Here is a 19,709-nt window from a genome sequence, read left to right as displayed (position 1 = left end):
TACTGTGCCAGCCTGATAATCCAACACCACTCATACTCTATGGCAGGTTGCTATCTATACTTGTGTTGACTTCCAGTAACCCTGACTGTTAATGCTCTGTAGGCCTCTCTCAGTGGTCACGTCCATGGCTGAGAAATGTGTCTCAAAGTGCATAGGAGTCATGGTACTGTAGAAATGTGAGCTTTCCCAAGCTGCTAAGACTCTCTGATTCGTCCTGATCCTCTTTTAATATTAAGAATGACTTTGTTTTCTTGGGTGCAGAATCCTTGAGGTAATTTAGGGTGATCAATGGCCCTCACTGAAACTCTTGTCCTTGACAAAGACACAAATGTTTTGTATAAATGCACAGAAAATAAGTCTGTTTCCATTTTAATAATAGAGCATTTGTGTTCACTGTTGTGACTAGACCTCTATTTTCAGTATGGGGGAGTCTTAAGAACGCAAACAAAGCGAGGCTTAAGATTAACCGGGAAGTGTAAAATACCTCTGTCAGACATTTTTAGCTCATTCATACTCAGCCTGCGACAAACAGAAAAGATCTGAGCCACACAGGTTGATAATCAGGGCCCATGCATGACAGAGCAGAAACATTAATACATTATTGTCAATCTGATGGGACAAAAAAATAGTTTCCTGAAATCAGGGACTGATCAGGACTAACTCTTATTTCTGATTTTCAAGCCAGTATTTAAATGGCTTGGACTAAACAGAGCGAGAAGTGTCAGGGATCAGAAAGGAGAGTTTAAAGGAAAGCAAGACCTACTGGTTCACCTAAGGGCCCTGGCAGTCCTGGGGTCTTATTGTCCTCGCCTGGATAACCCTGGAATGTAGCAAACACACACACAATCACACATGCAGGCATCTGAATTTGCAACCAGAGAGTAAATTGAGGTAAAATTCACCTAAAACCCAAGACACTGAAATAATTACACTTCAAGCACTTGTTCAGGTATCATATTACCTTTTCACCTTTAGGCCCTGGTGGTCCAATGGGCCCAGGCTTGCCAGGGTGACCCTAAAAGAAAGAAAGCAGATAATTCAAGCTAACGAAGCTGCCATACTTCTACTGGCTACAGCATGTTTCTTGGAGGAGCAGAGCTCCGCTGTCAGCATATTAATCAGAACTGTTTAATATAAACACAAGTCTTTGTAGAGAAGCTCTTACATTCTGTCACTTAAGGATTTGGGGTTTTGGCTCAGACTCAGAAATCAGTCAGCAACCTGAGTCAAGTGTGGCTGAGTTTGAGAGCCTTCATACACACCCCTAGACATTCACTAAAAGGGACAAAGTGAACTTGAGGTGCCCTGTCAAGTTATGCAACCTAAACCCGCTGATGTTGGCACTGACCGGGCTGTGGAGTCGCCTGGAAAAATATGCTTGTACACTTCACCATGTTCAATTCCACCTCTTGTCTTTGCTCTTGTGGTTATTTGTGTAGCCTTTTTCCCCCTGGTATTTTACATTCATTGGATAATTAACAGGAAAGAGTCATGGGAAATATAAGAATGGCGGGGACAATGTGTCCTTCACCAGACTCAAACACAGGATGCCTCCAGCACATATAATAGGCTTACAGCTATGTTGAGTTGAGATCTGTATCTGAAGCATGTATAAAGTTACTTGAGGCAGGCTTAAGTTGGATGTGTAAACCTCAAACAGCTAGTTTTTACTTGCCATGTTCTAGATTTTAGGGGAATTCTGGAATTTCAGCAAATAGTTTTTTATATAATTTGGTAATCCTACTCTGTAAGAGAGGTTCCCAATGAATGTAAACACAGCGGGATGTGCTGAGCCGAAATTCAGCATAGTCATGGTTACTAAACTCTCCAGTAAGAACTGTACCATACTTATTGTGTACACTGCAAAATAGTTCTCGTAAACCGAGATAGGAGATACTCACTGTGTATCCTGCCAGTCCTGGTTGCCCCTCTATCCCCATAACTCCGGGCCGACCCTGGAAGCAATGCAGAAAATGCACACACAATAAGACAGTGAATCAGTCTTAGCAGTGTTTGTTTTGCTGGATCAGCTAAATATAACCTTGGCCTCAAACAGACACAAACGCGAGCTGAATCCTGTGCCCAGAGTTGTTTTACGACAGGGTTATAAATCTTTTTTCTCCACAGCAATCACAACACTGTCTTCGTGGTTCTGCTGAGAAGGGAGCTGCCTTTCCCTGTGTAGAAGAAAAGAATGGATGCCTTCCTCTTGGCGTCTTCCTGTATTTTCTTGCTCTTTCTCAGACACTCACAAAGACGTTAATTTAAAGCTTTGCTCTTTAAAAACACTCAAGAAAAAACATTTGACACATTTGTCATAGAATACAATTAGAATTCCCCTAACTGGAATTCACAAAAAGACTAAATTGATTATTATGCAGATAAATTATTTTAGTATTATGCATGATAAAATTAAATATTAAGAATATTACATTGATTTATCTCTTCACTTATCTTTCTTTCTTTCTTTTCTTTAATTTCTTCAAATACTGGTGTACAATTTTGAGAAATACTTTACTTTTACTCCACAACATCAGTCTGATTGGCTCCGTTTTTAAATTACTAGTTACTGCAGAGTTGCTTACACATATACCATAATAACAGAATATGATGTACTGATATATTTGAACTACTTATGAAGAGAAAACAACAGGCATGAAAGGCGCGGCAGTCCCTGTGTTAACTCTGAAGCCATTCCATTATTCATATGTTCACTATTCCCTACACATTAAACACACTAACATTCATCATATGTACTCCACAAATCAATTATCCTGTGTTCTCATTTGAAAAAAAAAATTGAGATCAAAAGAGATACATTTATATGTTACATTTTTTGGTTTCATGATGGTGCCCTATTGTCTTGTATCAATGTATGGGCAACCAGCTCGACATTATAGAGCCACAGATTTTGAAACAACTCAACTTTCTGATAAAGCCTCTTTCTTCTCTAACTAACAACGATCAACACACATCCTGCACCTTTTGAATGAGCCACCAAACTAACATTCACCATGTCCATTTGCAGGCTAGAAAGCTAGTTAGCTGCTCAGCTGAAGCACATTAATCAGCATGTAAATGTACCTACATGTCACCTACATCCAGTTAGGTGCTGGTGTGGTCCTTACTCTCCTTTACAGTAATAATATGCTGTCAGCGCATGACATGTAAGCTACAGCCAAGGTTATTTGCTTTGCCTTTGTTCCCTACAGTGTAACACCAGCACTCTGGTAACCTGCCAGCTACTGTCAATTAAGAATAGACACTGACAACTCCCTCCAGCCAGCTGAAACAAACAGGACCATTTCTGATTTTCCTCAAAGACGTTTTTTTCTTCCTTTTAACAATAAATGATAACAATAAGTGATTTCAGTGTGATTCTGAGACAGGACTAAGTAAGAGGAAAGACAGGAAGAATGGTGACTAACTGGTGTGCCTCGGGTTCCCCTGGCACCTTTGAGCCCTGGCTCGCCTGGCTGGCCAATGTCTCCTCTTGGGCCAATCTCACCAGCAAGACCTGGAGGACCCCTCTCCCCCTGGATAGAAGCAGAACGTCATTAGGGAATACGAAACAGCAACACAGACAAAAGTATGGAGATTATCCTTTCAGATGAAGGTCAGTATTCAGGCTCTTTTGACAGTGGAAGCATCCTTAAGCAAGAAGACAAATCCATACTAGCCCTAGAGGCCATTTGTCTTTAACGCTATATGCAGTTACTTGGACTGTGTCTTCTTGCTTCCTGCTGTGTAAAGTGTGGGGAAACATACTGCAGAGAAAAAGTTGTGGTGAACATGGTCCTTACCTTCTTTCCGTGCCGCCCTCTGTTCCCTGGGGGGCCTAGTTTTCCTTCTGGCCCCTGTGGCAGGAGACCCATTAAATAATTACTACAGACATTAAAGAATCTATTCTGTGATCAGATGCATTTATAACTGCACCCGATGACTTATAAATACCAACCTGCTGGTCCTGATACTACAGCAGTTTTTCAGATATTATCAGCGGGCATTTTTCTGTGCAGAGGTTAATAGCTTGAAGACCACAATGCTGTTCAAAACTTTTTCAGATTTGTCTGTTTACATGTTTTTAAACTGGGCTCTCTCTGAGCTATGTATGTTTGCCTTGAAGCCGCCTTCCTTTCTGACACTTGTGACCTTCCTAAACACCTACAGATGAATCTGGATCGCAAAACAAACAAACACTTAGGAGTCTTTAGCTGAGATCTATTCTGTGGTGCTAAACGTCCCTAATCTATGACATAGTGTCTTTTGCTGCCTCAGTAACAAGGAGGTTTTGCTGAAGAGAAGGCTGCCCCCTTCTGAGACACAAGGGCATTATTTGGTTAAGAGCACTTTTTCAGTCTATTCTTTGGTAACTAAATTTCTAAAGGTGTGATTTATTTTGCCATGTCCAATCAGCTGTATGCTTACAGTGAAAACCAGGGAATTGCTTTTTTTATGCAACAAACTGAATCTGCTGGAGCTTTTATTCAGATCTGCATTTTACTTTCAACTGTGCTAAAGTGTGTCTTTTCTGAGTCCATCAGGATGTTAGTGCAGGTAGCAATTTCTGTTAATTGCTTTGATTACTGTTTAGTTAAATTTGTTGTTTCTGAAAGTTTGTAAACATAATATAAACTCACACGGAAGCCTTGTTTCCCAGGCTCTCCAGGTGGTCCTATGGGCCCAGGGTCTCCTTCTATTCCTTTGTCCCCAGGCTCTCCGATTGGTCCACATTCACCAGGCTCACCCTGACAGTGTGATGGACACAGAGAAAGAGAGGCAGACAACAAGGTAAAACAAAGTGAAAGACAGCTCAGTTATGATTTAGTAAGTTTCATATTACCAACAGAGAGAAGTCAACCGATCAGACAAGCTGTGGTGTGGCTACATGCTTGATTTTGATAGAAAGCAGTGAAGTTGAGTTCACAAATACAATGTTCAATCTTGCAATGTTTACCTTGGCTCCGTCTTTTCCTTGTTGGCCTTCTTCACCAGGGGGACCAGGAAGACCCTACAAACACACCAGCATTTACGCAAAATCTCTCCACTCTTGTTAAAAGTAACAAACTGAAAACTCTGACATTGTTATTTTCTCTGTCATGTTGAATTTTTTTTGTGTAGAGGATCTGTTGCAACACAGACACTGTTTCTGGAGAACAATATTGATGTTGATGGTAGAATTTCAAATCCTGGGCCAACTACAGTTAAACTATCTGCACAACTGGATATCACTAAAGGTAGAAGAGAAACATTATTTTTCATATTTTAGATAAACTGACTAATCGTAGATGTATAAAGAGGAGATTGGCAAAAATGCTCAGTGTCCTAGATCATCAACATTGGCAGCTGTCACGGTGATAATGAGGGAACATGCAGGCGTTACAGAGTAACTTCACACCAGGCTGAAAAGTAGTCTTTCACTGCCCTCTATGGTGAAAAGTTTCAAGGCTGCTCTGACCACAGTCAGCATCACTAGTGTATGTAGTTGGGTGTGGTCACAGGCGTGCTGTGTTCGGCAGTAAACACACCAAACGGTGATGTCACTGTGTCCTGAAGAACACCTGTACATCACTGAATCATGGCGAAAAGGTAAACCACTGGAGATCCGAAAAGAAAAGTTTTTAACAGAGTTTTAACTGTTTTTTTCTTTTAGTTAGGAGATTATTTGATTCAGTAGAGCAAATAGTTAAATCTCAGGGACTAAAATGAGAAGTAAGGTACAAAATTAATTTTAAGGAAATGGGGAGTGACTGGGCTGTCTTGACTAGTGGCCAAGTGACCACTCATGAAAGCCAATTTATTAATCCAGCCAAGACTAGGTTTTAAATATCAAGTCTGTGGAGACATTTTGTTTGTTATGTAAAAAGAAAAAGCACGTAACAATCTAAAACATGTGTGCCATCAAACAAAGTAAACTGTAATAGTAATGATACAATTTCCTTTGCATAAGGATAGACAAGAATTTAAAAAATCTCAACTGTAACCACAATTAAAAAACAAAATAATACCCCGTACTTTTGTACTGGGGAGACATCTCACATATTATTTCAGATTCTTTTTTTAGCCCACTTGGGACTGTCATAGAGGATGAGAGAATTTCTATGTGTGTAATGGAGTTTCTCATACATCTTCTAATTTTTTGATACTCTATTATATTATAATGAAGTAAAGATGAAAACAGCACTCAGATTTGAATTTAAATTATAAAGATACACTTTGTGTATACTCGCAATATATACACTGCAGAAAGGCATCTTGCCCCAAAACATCAGCACCCAAAAGTTCCATCATGAGTGAACGCGTCTCATTTTATCTTTCTTTATCCACTAAAATGAAGTCAGAAAAGATAATGCTGGGGGTTTGATGTTTGAGCAACCTTGTTAAAGAATGTTGGATCTAATTCTGGGGACAGAACATTAGGATGAGATTCAAGCAGCCCAGGTGCTATTTATAAAGCCCATCAGACCAAAACAATTCCATCACTCCGCTTTCTTCGGGTCAGGTGGGGGTTAGACATTCTCGTCAAAATGAGGGGGAGTAAATATATGACTGGGTTAGATTTACCCAAACACAAGGAAGGAAGGGATTAGTGGGATGTTTGCAGTTACTCACTCTCATTCCCTCCTGTCCCTGCTCCCCTTCAGCTCCCAGAGGCCCGACGTCACCCTGCAGGGACACAAAACACAGCACTGGGCTGTCTAGAGGTCAAGACACACTAATATGTGCATGCACCCTCCCACGCTTACACCAACCACTGATACCTGAAGCTGACACAATGTTAGACTTGACAACCAGCTGCTGTTTTACCTAAGGCTACAGTTATGTCAAGTCTAAATCGAATGAGCAAGGTCACGGTTTTTCACATTGCTGGAAGGTGGTTGAAGCTCCACATGACAAATGTTTTCTTAGAGGCAAGGGTGAGAGGAGTGGTTGCAAAAAAACGTGGTGGAGTCACACTAACCTTTGACCCCGGTTCTCCGATGGCCCCCGGTTCCCCCTCTGCGCCAGGCCCTCCCTACAAAGATGGTAAACAAAATACATGAGTCATGTTTTATTTGTGCTATTTACATAGAAATGCCACCTACAAAACACCAGAACCCTAATAATGAATTGATAAAAATTAACACATTTTTAAATCAAAGTACTTCAGGTCCTTGCTCTCCATCAGGTCCAGCCTCGCCAGGAGGTCCTTTGGGTCCCTGCAGGAAAAATAACCATCATCATCGGATGTTTTAATGATACATTAGTCTCATTACTGGACTTTGTAGATACAGTAAATCTGAGAATAAAACATGAGACAGAAAAACGTTATCCTCAACTCTGGCATATAATGGGAAAACAAACACATACAGCTAAATGTTTAAGTGTGTATCGCTAAAGCTCAGGGCTGAGAGGTAAAACTGAAGACCAGCCAAAGGCAAGATGGGACCCATAACATAAACCATGCCTCTAGTGTTGTTGGAACCTTCTACCCTAATAAATATTTGTATCAATCTGATTGTTTGACATTCTTGATGTCCCTGAGGGGTCGGCTGATTTCCAGGAAAATCGAGAACTAATCCAAGATGGGAGGCGCAAGGTATTAGGTTCCAAGGTGTGAAGAATGCAACGACAGAGAGAGCAATAAACAATGTTCTGTCCAAATAAAATCTTTCTTTCCCTCTCAAACACTTTAATCACTCATAAAGAGCAACATCAGAGCTTCTGAAGAGCTTAGTCAGTAATTCCAACAGCTTGTATCTCATGACACTGTGTTAGAATAATGACTCATTATAGATTCCAGACAAGTCAGCTTTGACAATGTGTTATTTGTTTGCAGTTTCCTAAAAAAAAAAAAACCCACATCAATGCAACAGTCGGGCGACAGCATACTTACTGGTTCACCTTGGGGTCCCCTCTCTCCTGCACTGCCTGGAATCCCTGGTTTACCCTGGAAACACACACAAAGTCAATCATGAGCTCAGTGAAGCTTCAGTCATTCATTTGTGTGGTCACAGAAAACAAGCATGAGAAAGCTCGGCTTTGGCCGTGGTCCCCCTCTCATCATTACTATTATCATCATTAGCAACGTAACCACAAACATGATGGCTGAATCTAACATTTCAGCGCTGCCTAATGCCTACAGACACAGAAACTCTTTGATGCAACACAAGTGGATTGGCTTTCCTGCAATATCAGATCTCTTTGTTGCACTCCAAACACTGCGTTGCCAAGTTTAGACAAGAAACCCTAATTTGAAACAGTGTTCAGTCCAACATTGACAGAGGAGGACATTACTTGTGCATGTGAGAGATAGCTGGTTCTTCCAAGCACCGCAATTAATGTGCCAGAGTTTGATGTAATGAATTCAGTAGCATTAGTCTTTAGCTGAAGAATAAATTGGTTTGAAAACTCTGTTGCAAAACACTACAGCCTGACTTGAAAGCCTGTTGTGGTAATTATCGACCTATTGAGGTCAGCAAAAATAATCAAGGTCATGTCCACATATCGTACCATGCTGCCCTTGAGTTTACATGAGAATGTCACCAACACTTTAGCCAGCATGACGCCAGAATAAACAGCAGGGTTTTTCTGACCACTTTTTAGACTTGAATACAGACTAGGTGTTTATTCACAGCACCTACGCAGAATGAACATATTAAAACAATGCCGAGAAAACTGTTTGCTGCGTGTTACAAACCACATCAGGCTGTTATGTACGCACATATGTATATTCAAATTCTGATATCTAAATAATTTTAGGAATTAAAGATTTACAGTTAGTGCAATCTGGGGTATTTTTGCATTATCATGCTATTATATTATAATTACATCAGTAGCATAAGATGATCTAAAAATGACCAGTGTATCTTTTATGCCAATTATTTCTGGGACAAGATATCGTATAAAAAATAGTTATCATGACAGGCCTACTGAGTCTAACTGACTAGTTAACACTCAAATAAGTTTTACTTCTACTCACTAAGTAAATATGACCTGAAAGAAAAACCAAAAAAAAGCTGCAAAATGAAGATTTTAAATGTTTCAAGCTGTGTAAATAAGGTCTTAAAAGAGTAAATCCACAGAAGAAAAGGGAAAATAAAACAGGAAGAAAAAGAAAGTGTTCTCACAGCCAAGAGTCAGTGAGAGTAACTGGAAAAATGGAAGGGATTAAAATGATTTTTAGACTCCATTTTAGGGAAACACGCAAAAAAAACTTCGGTATAAAACAGTGTTTTGTGAAAACAACTAGAATCACTGACATCTGCATTCACAACAAAACTGCATTCAGCCCTGAATGTAACTGGCCCTGATATCACATATATCAACATATTTTTGGGACGTGTATAGTGTACACATAAGTACACATAATATACTTTGAGGGAGAATTTATCACACACAAGATGGCGCTATGGGTCCAGAGGTGGACAGTGTAAATGGTTCTGATACAGCAGGTTAGCCAAAGCAGTGAGGTTGATAATAGTGGGCAAGTCCTGAGGAGGAGTAGATGTTCTGCATCTTACATCAAGCAGCATGTGTTTTGGAGGACAGGTCACAACTAGCCCTGAGTATGTGCGTGTTGTCATGCCCATGAGACCACGTGTGGGTCTCACAGATGGCTTCATCTGAGACTGAGAACACAAGCTTGCACGTGCCCATGTGCGTATTTGTGTGTTTGTTAAGAGTAATTGTAAACAACCTTGAAATGTCAAATGTTAAGCCGTCAGATGATTAGAGAGAGTGGAAAGCAGCTCATTTGTCAGTGGAAAACAACACAAATGAGACCAGCAGCGATTAAGCATGCAGGTGACAGGGCTTTTCTCTGACTGGGGATGGTCCTTTGTAAGCCCTGCCATAAATGGATGAAACAAACGGCATTATAAGAAACACATTGTGAATGTAATGACCATCAGTTGACTATTAGACAGCCCACATGGATCTGCTTTTAAATCTGTTTGTGTTTGCATGTTTCTGCCATCTGTGGAACATCAGTTATTTCATCCTTTCACAGTTCAAAAGCACATAAAGACTACCATCCATCACTTTTTTGGTGCTAAAAACAAACAGAAAAAAGGGTCTCCTGGCAAAATGGTCCTTAAAAGCTGCCAAATCTCTGTCGACTGTGTGACACTAAAACAAGACACTAAAGTCAATGTGTGTCCTACTTAGTGTTCTTAGCTGCCGAAAAGACAAAACTTCTCCTCTGGAATTGTAAAAGTCTCATCCAAAAAAATCAGCTGGCTGACATATTCAGCCATTATTAGCTAGATATATTGGTATTGACACACATGTCAGCGGATAAGTGACTAGAAATTGCTGAACACAAACGCCAAATTAGATACAGTTTCACCATTACGTAATCCGTCCAGTAGAGAGCACTGACAAGTTCATTTTTCATCTGTGCAGTGTCCTGCTTTATTCATATGTTGGTCAGAATTCTTTCAAAAACAAAAACAAACAAAACAAAACAAAAAAATCTTAAACAGTTGTTCAAAATGAATAGCTGATCTAAACTAATGTGAATGGTATTAAAATCACACAAAGAATTACTCATTATTTCTCGAATACAGAAGCAGGAAATGCAGCCAAGTTTCATGTTCATCAAATCTGTCAGACGAACTGATGTTGGTACTGCAAGCAATGAAAAACTCACACCCACACGCACCGGTTTAATAAGGGGGAATACATGCACATGTATTTTGATTATGTGCTCTTTTAACTATGACAACTTCCTCTGAGGTGACTTTATAGGTGCACAGTCTTTAAGTAATAATTACATATATCACGGGTGAAAGGAGGATGTGGAAATGTTTTACAAGTCTGTGTTGTCTGCTGCAGCCGTACTAGCTTCTTGTTGCTGAAGCGCAGAGGATAATTAAAAGCTCTGAGAGACACGTTCAGCAGTCAGCATTCAGTTAAACATTACTTACAGTCTTCCCAGGAGGGCCTCTCTCCCCGGGACTGCCAGCCTTGCCCTTCGAAAAAGAAATCATTATTTAAATTATTAACATGCATTTTTAATCAAGGCAACTGATTTCAATTTATTTTGAGACATTTACTGGTTACACATTCATCTTCTGAGTCTGGGTGATTATGTCTGTGCTGGGTTTTACAATGATACAATTATTTGTGTTCTACCAATTTCCCTGCAGCAAAATCAGTTTCCTAATTAATTTATTGGCTTCTTGTTTAAATGTTATGTTTTGGATTTTTTTTTTTCTCAGATGACTACAAAATGGCATAATGTGTGTGTTGTTAATCTGTCCAGAAGCATTTGAATGATTCAGCACAACAAAAACACTTAAAATGTTTATGGACGTTAAAGCTATGACATTAACAACTTGCTTTGTGGAAACACATTTGCAGTTAATTGCTTTGTTCAGAGTGCAGATCCATAACAGTTTTACTGATTTTGATGTCACTTGAACCATCTGTCATCAGCTCATAAATTTGAGCCTAAAATAAGCCATTGTAACATATTGTTTTATTCAAAGTAAATGATGATGAGCTCCTTTAGGATTAGCATTTGTTTTGTTTTATTGGGATAATTGAGAGATGTTGTCTGTGACAGGCTGAAAACAGCACTAATTCAATACTTTAATAATTCATTGTGAAATATAAATCTGAGTGAAACAACTATATTTGTCCTTATGAAAATAATATAAGAATCACTTCTACTTCAGTGGTGATGGAAGGCAATTACAAATGTCCTCCCTACAAATTTCCTTCTTATCAACTTCAATCAACCTGAATAAACAGCACTTGAAGAGGTATCACATAGAACACACAGGAATACACAGAATGACTGTGCTGGTATACAGTTTTGAAAAATTGTATAAAGCAGAATTGCATTTCTCTCAGACATATCAGTTAAATCATTTTTTGCCCAGAGACTTCATTTGGTATGATAAGAAAAAATGCTGCAACATTTTTTCTTATTGATCCAAAGTCTTGAAATCTAGTATGGACATACTTTGAAAAATTGTATATCTCATAAAACAAATTACACTTTTATCAATAGTCAAAGTCAGGACAAGTGGGGAAAAGAAGAGGAAAAAATTGTGTTTAATAAACATCCTCCATATGATATTTTTCCCTATGCACATGTGTGCATAACTTATGAGTTCAAAGACAACTTTATTTTTCTACTTGTAGTTTCTGAGATACAGGCATAATTTTCTTCTTTGGGCACATAGGACTAATGTTTTTTTTTCGTAAAATATAATGAAATGTACAGAAAATAACGGTAGCCTCACGTGCCCAAGAAATACATATAGTATGATAATAAAAACTCATTTTTCAGCCAAATGGTTTGACCCATTTGGAAACTGTCTTTCATTTGTGCAGGCAAACCTAGAGAACACTTCCACTAAAGAACATTCAAATTTTTAGCTTGTGGTTGACAAATGGGTTAAGTTCAAACTTAAAATGGGTTATTACGTTTTTAACTGCTCTGCCTCAGCAGATTTAGATCAAATTTCCTCTCTACAAGCTGGCAGCAGTAAATAATAACTGTATTTGGGTATAACTTGATACAGAGGTGAAAAGACAAAGGCCCACTTTGCAAATTCAAAATGATTAAAGGCTTGCCAAGCTTTTACAGAGGCCCAAGGCCTGTAATACTAGATGTGGTAATGTCTTTTCCATGAGGTGAATCTGCATCTTCAAAAGGCATGCATGTTTACCTAGATGCTTCGGGATGATGCCTTTTTTTCATGACAATAATTATTCTTGTAAATATAAATTTGCCTTCTCATTATTTAAAAGCCTGAAGCTGTCATCCTGAAATACACGAGACATAAAACATTTACAACATCATAACTATTCAGCAGGTACCTTAGAAGTATTTTTAATACTTCAAATATAAACTTTGTAGAATGTTATTTAATGTCATTTCCTTTTTCCTGTCTTTCTCTTAAAACAAGGTAGTACAAGATGAAAGACAAACATATTTAGTTAAAAACTACTTACTATGAATCCTGGCCCTCCTTTTTGTCCACCATCACCCCTTTCACCCTGCAAAGACAAAGTAAGACGCATTTTGGAAAAAATCAGAGGAACTAATGAAATAAACCATCAATATGCTGTGACAAATAATTTCACAGAGCAGTGCTCCAAAATTGTGCCGATACAGGAGAATAGACATATTTCATTCATAATCACTAATCCCATCATGCACATGGTGATGTTTTCCCACAGGGTGGTGTGGTGTGCATGTTTACCTTGGTGCCCTCAGGGCCTGGTTCTCCCAGTGGGCCATCTGGACCCCGGGGCCCCTATGTGACAACAACATGAGCATGACTCAATAAAGAATGTGCAGTACAGGAATACATTTACCATCAAAGCCTTATACACGAGGCGACAGGTTACTCTGAAATAACACCAACAACAAAGTAATCAGTCTGTATTCTTTATCTACTTGGGGGGTTTTCCGCCCTGATGCCGCAGACGACCACTCCCACAAACATTCCAGGGGTTTCCCAGCACTGTTGCACCACAAAACAGGTAGAGTGACAGATACAAATCTGTAAATACAACCCAGCACCGTCCCCTTTTGTCTCCTGTCCACTCCTTCCACTTTCAGCCTATCTGTCGTTTCCGTCTCCGTCTCCCCCTCCTTTTATATCTCTATCTTTGGTGGCTCTCTATCAGCTCCTATTGTGTCTCTGCCTCTGGCTTTCAGTCAGACTCAAATCCCTATCATGTCCCTCTGCTCCTTTTAAGCTTCCATGGCGACAAACCCGGCTTTATCTTCCTCTCGCATTGTTCCTTCCTGTCGCTTGTCTCTCTCCAATCTTGGTTTAAAGGTCACTGAGGTCATTTCTGCCAAGGCCAGTGCTACTGTCACTTGTGGCCCCTCCTTGACAGTATTTCACAAATTACTATCAATTAGTTAACTCTAAGTAGCTAAGAGATTAATTCATACCCAAAAATTAATGTATACATAAAAACAAGCTTAAAACAAGTCATAACTTTTATAATCATGTATCAGTAGGCAGACATTTAAATAAACAATGTGTGCATACAGAATAACTAGTCTGTAACTTTAACTGCAGAAAGAAATTCAATAACTGCCTATCTACAAGTAATGGCATGCATTACTACACAACAGTTTGTCTACAGGAAAATTTCAGGAGCAGGTGAGGTGCTTTATATTGTGAGTGATCATTAAAATGAGGAAGAGGAATCAGAGATTCATAGATTAGATATGAGGGTAGCAGCTCATACTTAAGAGGAGACACTAAGGGTTTTCCCACGAGGACAAAAAGCTTTGGAAGTAGTGCCGGTGTGTGCCAACTGGGGCATGTGCACACCAGATAATTCAGCTTTGGGGCATGACATGTTTTTTTAGAGCTCAGGGGGTTAAATGATGAGAATGACTGATAAGCTGTGTAGCAGTTTCAATGTGCTTCCGTTATGTTGCATTATCTCGTATCGACAAACCGCAGCCTTGAGAAAGGATTCCTGCTTCATTTTCGACATCTTTTCCAAAAACAAAAGCTAGTGGGGGATATGACTTAGGTCCAAATGATTGGCTTTTGCAGTTTTCACTGATCCATGATGGATCATTTGCCTTGACAATGGAGATGAAGCACAGATGATGAAGAGGGAGGACTTGATGGTAACTATGTCAGACCTCAGTAAGACAGGAAAAGCAACCACACACTGACACATGTAAGGATTACAGTAAACAACACAAGCCGTGGCATGATAAGTGCTACCACATGTTTTGCTTGGCAAAATGTTCAACTGGTGGAAAATAAGCGAGATAAAAGGACGTGAATTATGGCTGAGTGATGAAGTGTGAGAGGTAGTGGGGTAGTAGGTATCACTTAATTGGCTTGTTAGCATTTCTGCTCATTTTCTTGCATTAGCTGAAATTCACTCACATTAAACTTTAGCTAAAGAGCTTTAGCCATGCCACTGTTAGCCAGTCTGGCATTGGAGTTAAGTACATGCAAACAAACGGTTAAGGAAAGATTTAAAGTACATCAAAAGCAAAAGTAAGAGTTAAGCAGAGGACTTTCCAAGCCTAGAGCTCTGTACTATCACATAAATACCTGAACATTGATGGAGAGAAACCAACCTCTTCCAAAACAGAACAAAACTGCTGACTATCATGGATAATACATGGCTAGTCAACACAATACTCACTTGAAAAAGTTGGTAACACTAAACATATGTCATCAGTCACATTCACAATCAGCGCAAGATAACAGTTCATCTACACATGAATGCGTTGAACATAAATATTCATAGCTGTACATCCATGGCTTCTTAACCATGTGTTTTAGCCACCTTTCAGGAACTACAGCTTATTTTTGGGTCCAATGGCATGATGTTTTATCATTGTATCATATGAGCCAATAACTGCCAATGGCAAATGAGAATTGGATCAAGTATTTGCATGCCAGAAAGCAACAAAAAAAGATGAGAACCTAAAGTGTTTGCTGCTAATACGCACTTGTTTTGTTTTGTTTTTTTGTGTACAAAGATCTTATAATTCTATACCATGGAAGTCCAAACTGTTCATGTGCACAACACAAACAGTCAATTTAGTCTTCCAAGAACATAACAAGATTATTTTGATTTGCAAACCCACCAAGTTGGCCAAGGAACAATTTTGGTTATATCCCATCATCTGAGCTTGAATTTAATTTTTGTGATATATGAGTTGCAACCAATTTAAGATGAACATGTCAAGATTAAATCTCCTCTGTTTGTTTTGATCTGGTAGACTGTATAGTCAACATGATGCTCCTTAGTTACTTCTGCTGTTAGATTTAAGTTGGAATTAAAGCTGTAAACCTACACTGCTAGTAAAGCCATATCTATCTTTGCCTCTTCACATGAGGGTGTCATTCTTCTCTCAGCCACACGATGTCTCACCAGTATTACCACACCATATCCATTCAACATTACCATAATGTCTTTCAACATGAGATTCATGGGGCTTATGACACTGTTGTAAATGCACCTATAAAAAAGCTCGGACCAGATGGAAGGACAAACACATGTTTTGTTATTGCTTTAACCTTTGGTTTACGGGAATGAAGTCTTGATGAGAAACAGACAACCAAGGGTCTCATGAGTGAAGTTTTCATGAGTTGCTGAGTTGATGTAGGCTCATATCACACAAAGGACTAGTACAGCTAATGCCCCAAAGGTAAAAACAGCTCTTACCCTCCTGCCCTTCGGCCCAGCAATGCCTGGACTCCCGCTCAGCCCCGGTGGACCCTGTGAGAAAAAAACATGACAGACACAAGATGGAAGACAGAGACAGAGAGTAAAAATTGGAAACTTGTAGTTTTTAAAAAAGATATAATTTAGGAAGGTATTCATATTGTTTCTTTGGCATGGTGCAGCTAGACTAACTATAATATACAGTAAGAATATTTACATAAACTTAATAAGCTAAAACCTTTCTATGCAAAATTTTAGCCGACATCAGCACTCATCTAAACTAATGGACGTACTGTGAAGACTCAAGCAGAACTACTGAACTATCCGCCAGTTAAGACAAGCTGTTTATACAGGTCTAGACTAAATTGTGAAAAACAGGAAAACTGATACATCAGATCAACCCCTTAAATTTTATGTGTTTACAACTGTACAAAAACCAAAAGTATGTCCAAGTCAGTCTTGTAAATTTCAGCGTTTATAATATCCAGCCAAGACACTGAGTAGAGAAGATAAGAGTCAATGCATCCAAGCTTCTCAGTCCATTAAGTGCTAATGTGCGATGACTCAATCCAAAATGCAGAGGGAGCAAAGGAAAGAAAAAATAAACCTTAGCAAAATTAGTTAATGAGAAACCAATATGCATTTATGAAGGTCTGCAGAGAGTGAAGGCATTTATCTTTTCAATGCAATAAATAAATAGATTTTTACATGTGGACATCTAAATACAGATAATCATTATTTGGTATAACATAGTGGTGACTAAGAAAAGACACTTACAGGTGCACCTTGCATGCCGATGTCCCCTGGACTTCCTGGCAACCCTGGATAGCCCTTACAACAAAACACACATAACAAACATTATAGAAAGGCAGACAAAAATTGTGTCTCTGCATCTGCTACAGGTGTAGTAAAGCGTATACACATTATTCAAACTATGCTGCATTAGTGCTTTTAACAATGACTGGTGCAGAGCAAAAGCACAGCAGCAGTGTGAGACTGTACAGTAAAAGGTGGTTACATCTGTAACTGGAAAGGACTGGGGCTGTTCTGTAGGACTGTTTCATATTATGTTGTCTCAGAAAGAGCTCCAGACCCACTAGGAAAAAAGAGACAGCTGGGTGCTGTGGTTCCCATCACAGTACTATCCACCACCCATTCTTTCTGTAATAATCTATTAAGTAGTAATACCACAATAACAAAGGAAGCCAATAAGGCGAAAAGTGGCTAGGATCTGCCAGGAAACGCTAATCCCTGCAAATTGGCTTAAAGCAGAAACAGAACTTCATGAGATGATCATTGTAATCTATGGTGATACAGCCCCAAAGTCAAACTGCCACTCCTCGCTAATGTGGCTTCATTATTGCAAAAACTGGTTCACACAAATCACCATAACTGCTTACGTAAGTCACAAATCTCTCTTTTTCAGTCAAACATGCACACACACTAGCAGTGATTCAATCATCAAACTATTCAGCCAGCCAGCCACCAAATTAGTCATCCTCTCCTCCAGCCAGCCAATCAGTCAGCCTGCTAGCCAGTTTGCCAGCCAGCTGGGTCAGGAGGACTGGGGCCCAAAGCCACAGACACAGAGTGAATCCAAGGCCCCAGGACAGTGAAGGAAGCAGGCCAGAGTCTCTCATGCAGCAGTATGGAGACACTGCTGTAGTGAAGAGCAGTACGTTTTATTTTCCCCCTGGGGAATCAGCTTTGTCAAAATAACTTTCATTCAAACAGATTTTCCACAATATTGTGTGGGTCAGTTTTGTAAAATTAACCTGCCATTAACCTGCAAATATGCAAAATGTAATCAACCAAAATACAACTTACTGTGTGGATTTAGGGAAGGCAACAAAACACAAACTTTTTCTGTGCAAAAATATTTATAACAGTGTCAACTAGAAGGGCACTTGGAGAGCACGGACCTCTGCTTTGCCAACAGTCCAGTCTCCTATGATAAAATATACAAATCTGCAAGTGCAACCACTGTTTATATGTCTGCATATATTTCTGAAACTATTAGAATTACTTTAAATGAGTGCTCCACAACACCTACTTTCTGTATAGAGTGCGAGCAATGATGTATGTAAGCTACCCTAAAGGATTACTGGTACCGTGAATATGGCTTGTGATATGAAATCGTTGTATTTCTACAGTTTTTTGTTACATGGCCCATGCTTCAAACTTCCATCAAGTTTCATGAAAATCAAGCCAGCAGTTCTTTAGAAATCCTGCTGACAAACGTACCAAAAACATAACCTCTTTGGTGAAGGCTATAAGTACTCCCACCAAAATATTTCTCAGTCTTTACTGGGATTGACATAAATGTAAGGAGAGAACAGTTTAAAGACTCTTTCTCAGTCTTGGAGAGTCCGTGAAGTGTCCAAAAATGTTGATAACTGCAGTTAGACATAATCTGACTAAATCTGTCATTTGGACCAGCTTTTGGAAAAGAAGAGCTTTTCCTGTTCCACTTGTCATTAAAATCTCCTACTGCATATTACAACAGAGTTGTAATTCTGTCAAAGATGAGACAAACCAGTACACGACACTGCCACAGAAGCCTTGTATTGTCACCATGAGGTACAAACTGGGAGTGACACATACTGACACGAAACACCGTAGCTCCAGCTCATAAAATTTATCACAAAGGATTGACAAAGAGAGATCACAGACAGACCAACACCAAACAGTCTTTCAACAGATCCAAACTGAGTATCTACAAAGTCTCGTTACTCAGTTTGGTCCACCAGAACAGTCTGGTTTGAACCACAAGAGTTACTGTTTTTTTTCTTTCTTTCTCCTCAGCATTACTGTGGGAAAACCATTTTGACACGGCTGAATTTTGCAAAGATTTGTATAGTTACAGCACTGAGGAGTCTGTAACCTTTTACGCCAAGTGAGACTGATTTCATTTCAATGAAATAAACCTTGTAGCTCAGAAACATCTGCCAAAACTCACAGCCAAAATTGCTCAGTGGTTCAGTTTTATATTCATCATCCTTAGACATTAGTTTACTGAACAATGTATTCAAGCTCTGGTAGGCTATTGTAGTTTTGCTGATTTCTTGGAAATCCCTTTTTCAATATATACAATATGGCTCTGGGGTTTACCAACCCTCGGACAAGAAGCAGAGCTCTGCAGTATTTCCTGAGCGACTGTACTTACCCTTGGCCCCTTCTCCCCGATTGGTCCTGTTGGACCCGCTGGTCCTCGGTCACCCTGGGGGAAAAAGCAGCAAGACACAAAGAGAGCTGATCATTAAACTATGACCTGAAGAAAACTCCAACACAGCTTCAAATACACTTTTCCTAATAAAGAGCTGTGAAACTGGAGAGCAGCTTCTTAAGTGCAGGAGGGTTAGATTGACAGCTGGTTGAGTGGAGTTTAAAGTGAGTAGGCACTTTGAAACCCAGTTGGTGCCACAGTATTTTAAAAGCAAAGGTAACTCCGGGTGAGCAGTAAAGCTACCTATATCTGCACTCTAACCCCTCCAACACTTGTGTCAGTGATGCTTTAAACCTCCCTGAACTGTGTAATATTCACG

The 19,709-nt window shown here is 39.4% G+C and overlaps 1 protein-coding gene across 1 annotated transcript in view; it reads right to left on the bottom strand.

Annotated features, from left to right (window-relative positions):
- LOC121941362 (collagen alpha-1(XXIV) chain) overlaps positions 1-19,709 on the bottom strand; it is a 99,602-nt gene that overhangs the window by 17,109 nt on the left and 62,784 nt on the right. The window contains exons 26-42 of the mRNA XM_042484141.1: positions 19,331-19,384; positions 16,942-16,995; positions 16,165-16,218; positions 13,203-13,256; positions 12,952-12,996; positions 10,911-10,955; positions 7,877-7,930; positions 7,146-7,199; positions 6,962-7,015; positions 6,613-6,666; positions 4,958-5,011; positions 4,641-4,748; positions 3,804-3,857; positions 3,429-3,536; positions 1,902-1,955; positions 962-1,015; positions 764-820 (exon numbers count right to left, since the gene is read on the bottom strand). Coding sequence (XP_042340075.1) covers positions 764-820; positions 962-1,015; positions 1,902-1,955; positions 3,429-3,536; positions 3,804-3,857; positions 4,641-4,748; positions 4,958-5,011; positions 6,613-6,666; positions 6,962-7,015; positions 7,146-7,199; positions 7,877-7,930; positions 10,911-10,955; positions 12,952-12,996; positions 13,203-13,256; positions 16,165-16,218; positions 16,942-16,995; positions 19,331-19,384 — 1,011 coding nt within the window. The remainder of the gene's footprint in view (positions 1-763; positions 821-961; positions 1,016-1,901; positions 1,956-3,428; positions 3,537-3,803; positions 3,858-4,640; positions 4,749-4,957; positions 5,012-6,612; positions 6,667-6,961; positions 7,016-7,145; positions 7,200-7,876; positions 7,931-10,910; positions 10,956-12,951; positions 12,997-13,202; positions 13,257-16,164; positions 16,219-16,941; positions 16,996-19,330; positions 19,385-19,709) is intronic.

Source organism: Plectropomus leopardus, chromosome 3 (genome assembly GCF_008729295.1).
Source record: "Plectropomus leopardus isolate mb chromosome 3, YSFRI_Pleo_2.0, whole genome shotgun sequence".
Lineage (NCBI taxonomy): Eukaryota > Metazoa > Chordata > Actinopteri > Perciformes > Serranidae > Plectropomus > Plectropomus leopardus.
Note: the sequence above shows the minus strand (reverse complement) of the source record. Positions and strands in the feature narration are given on the sequence as shown.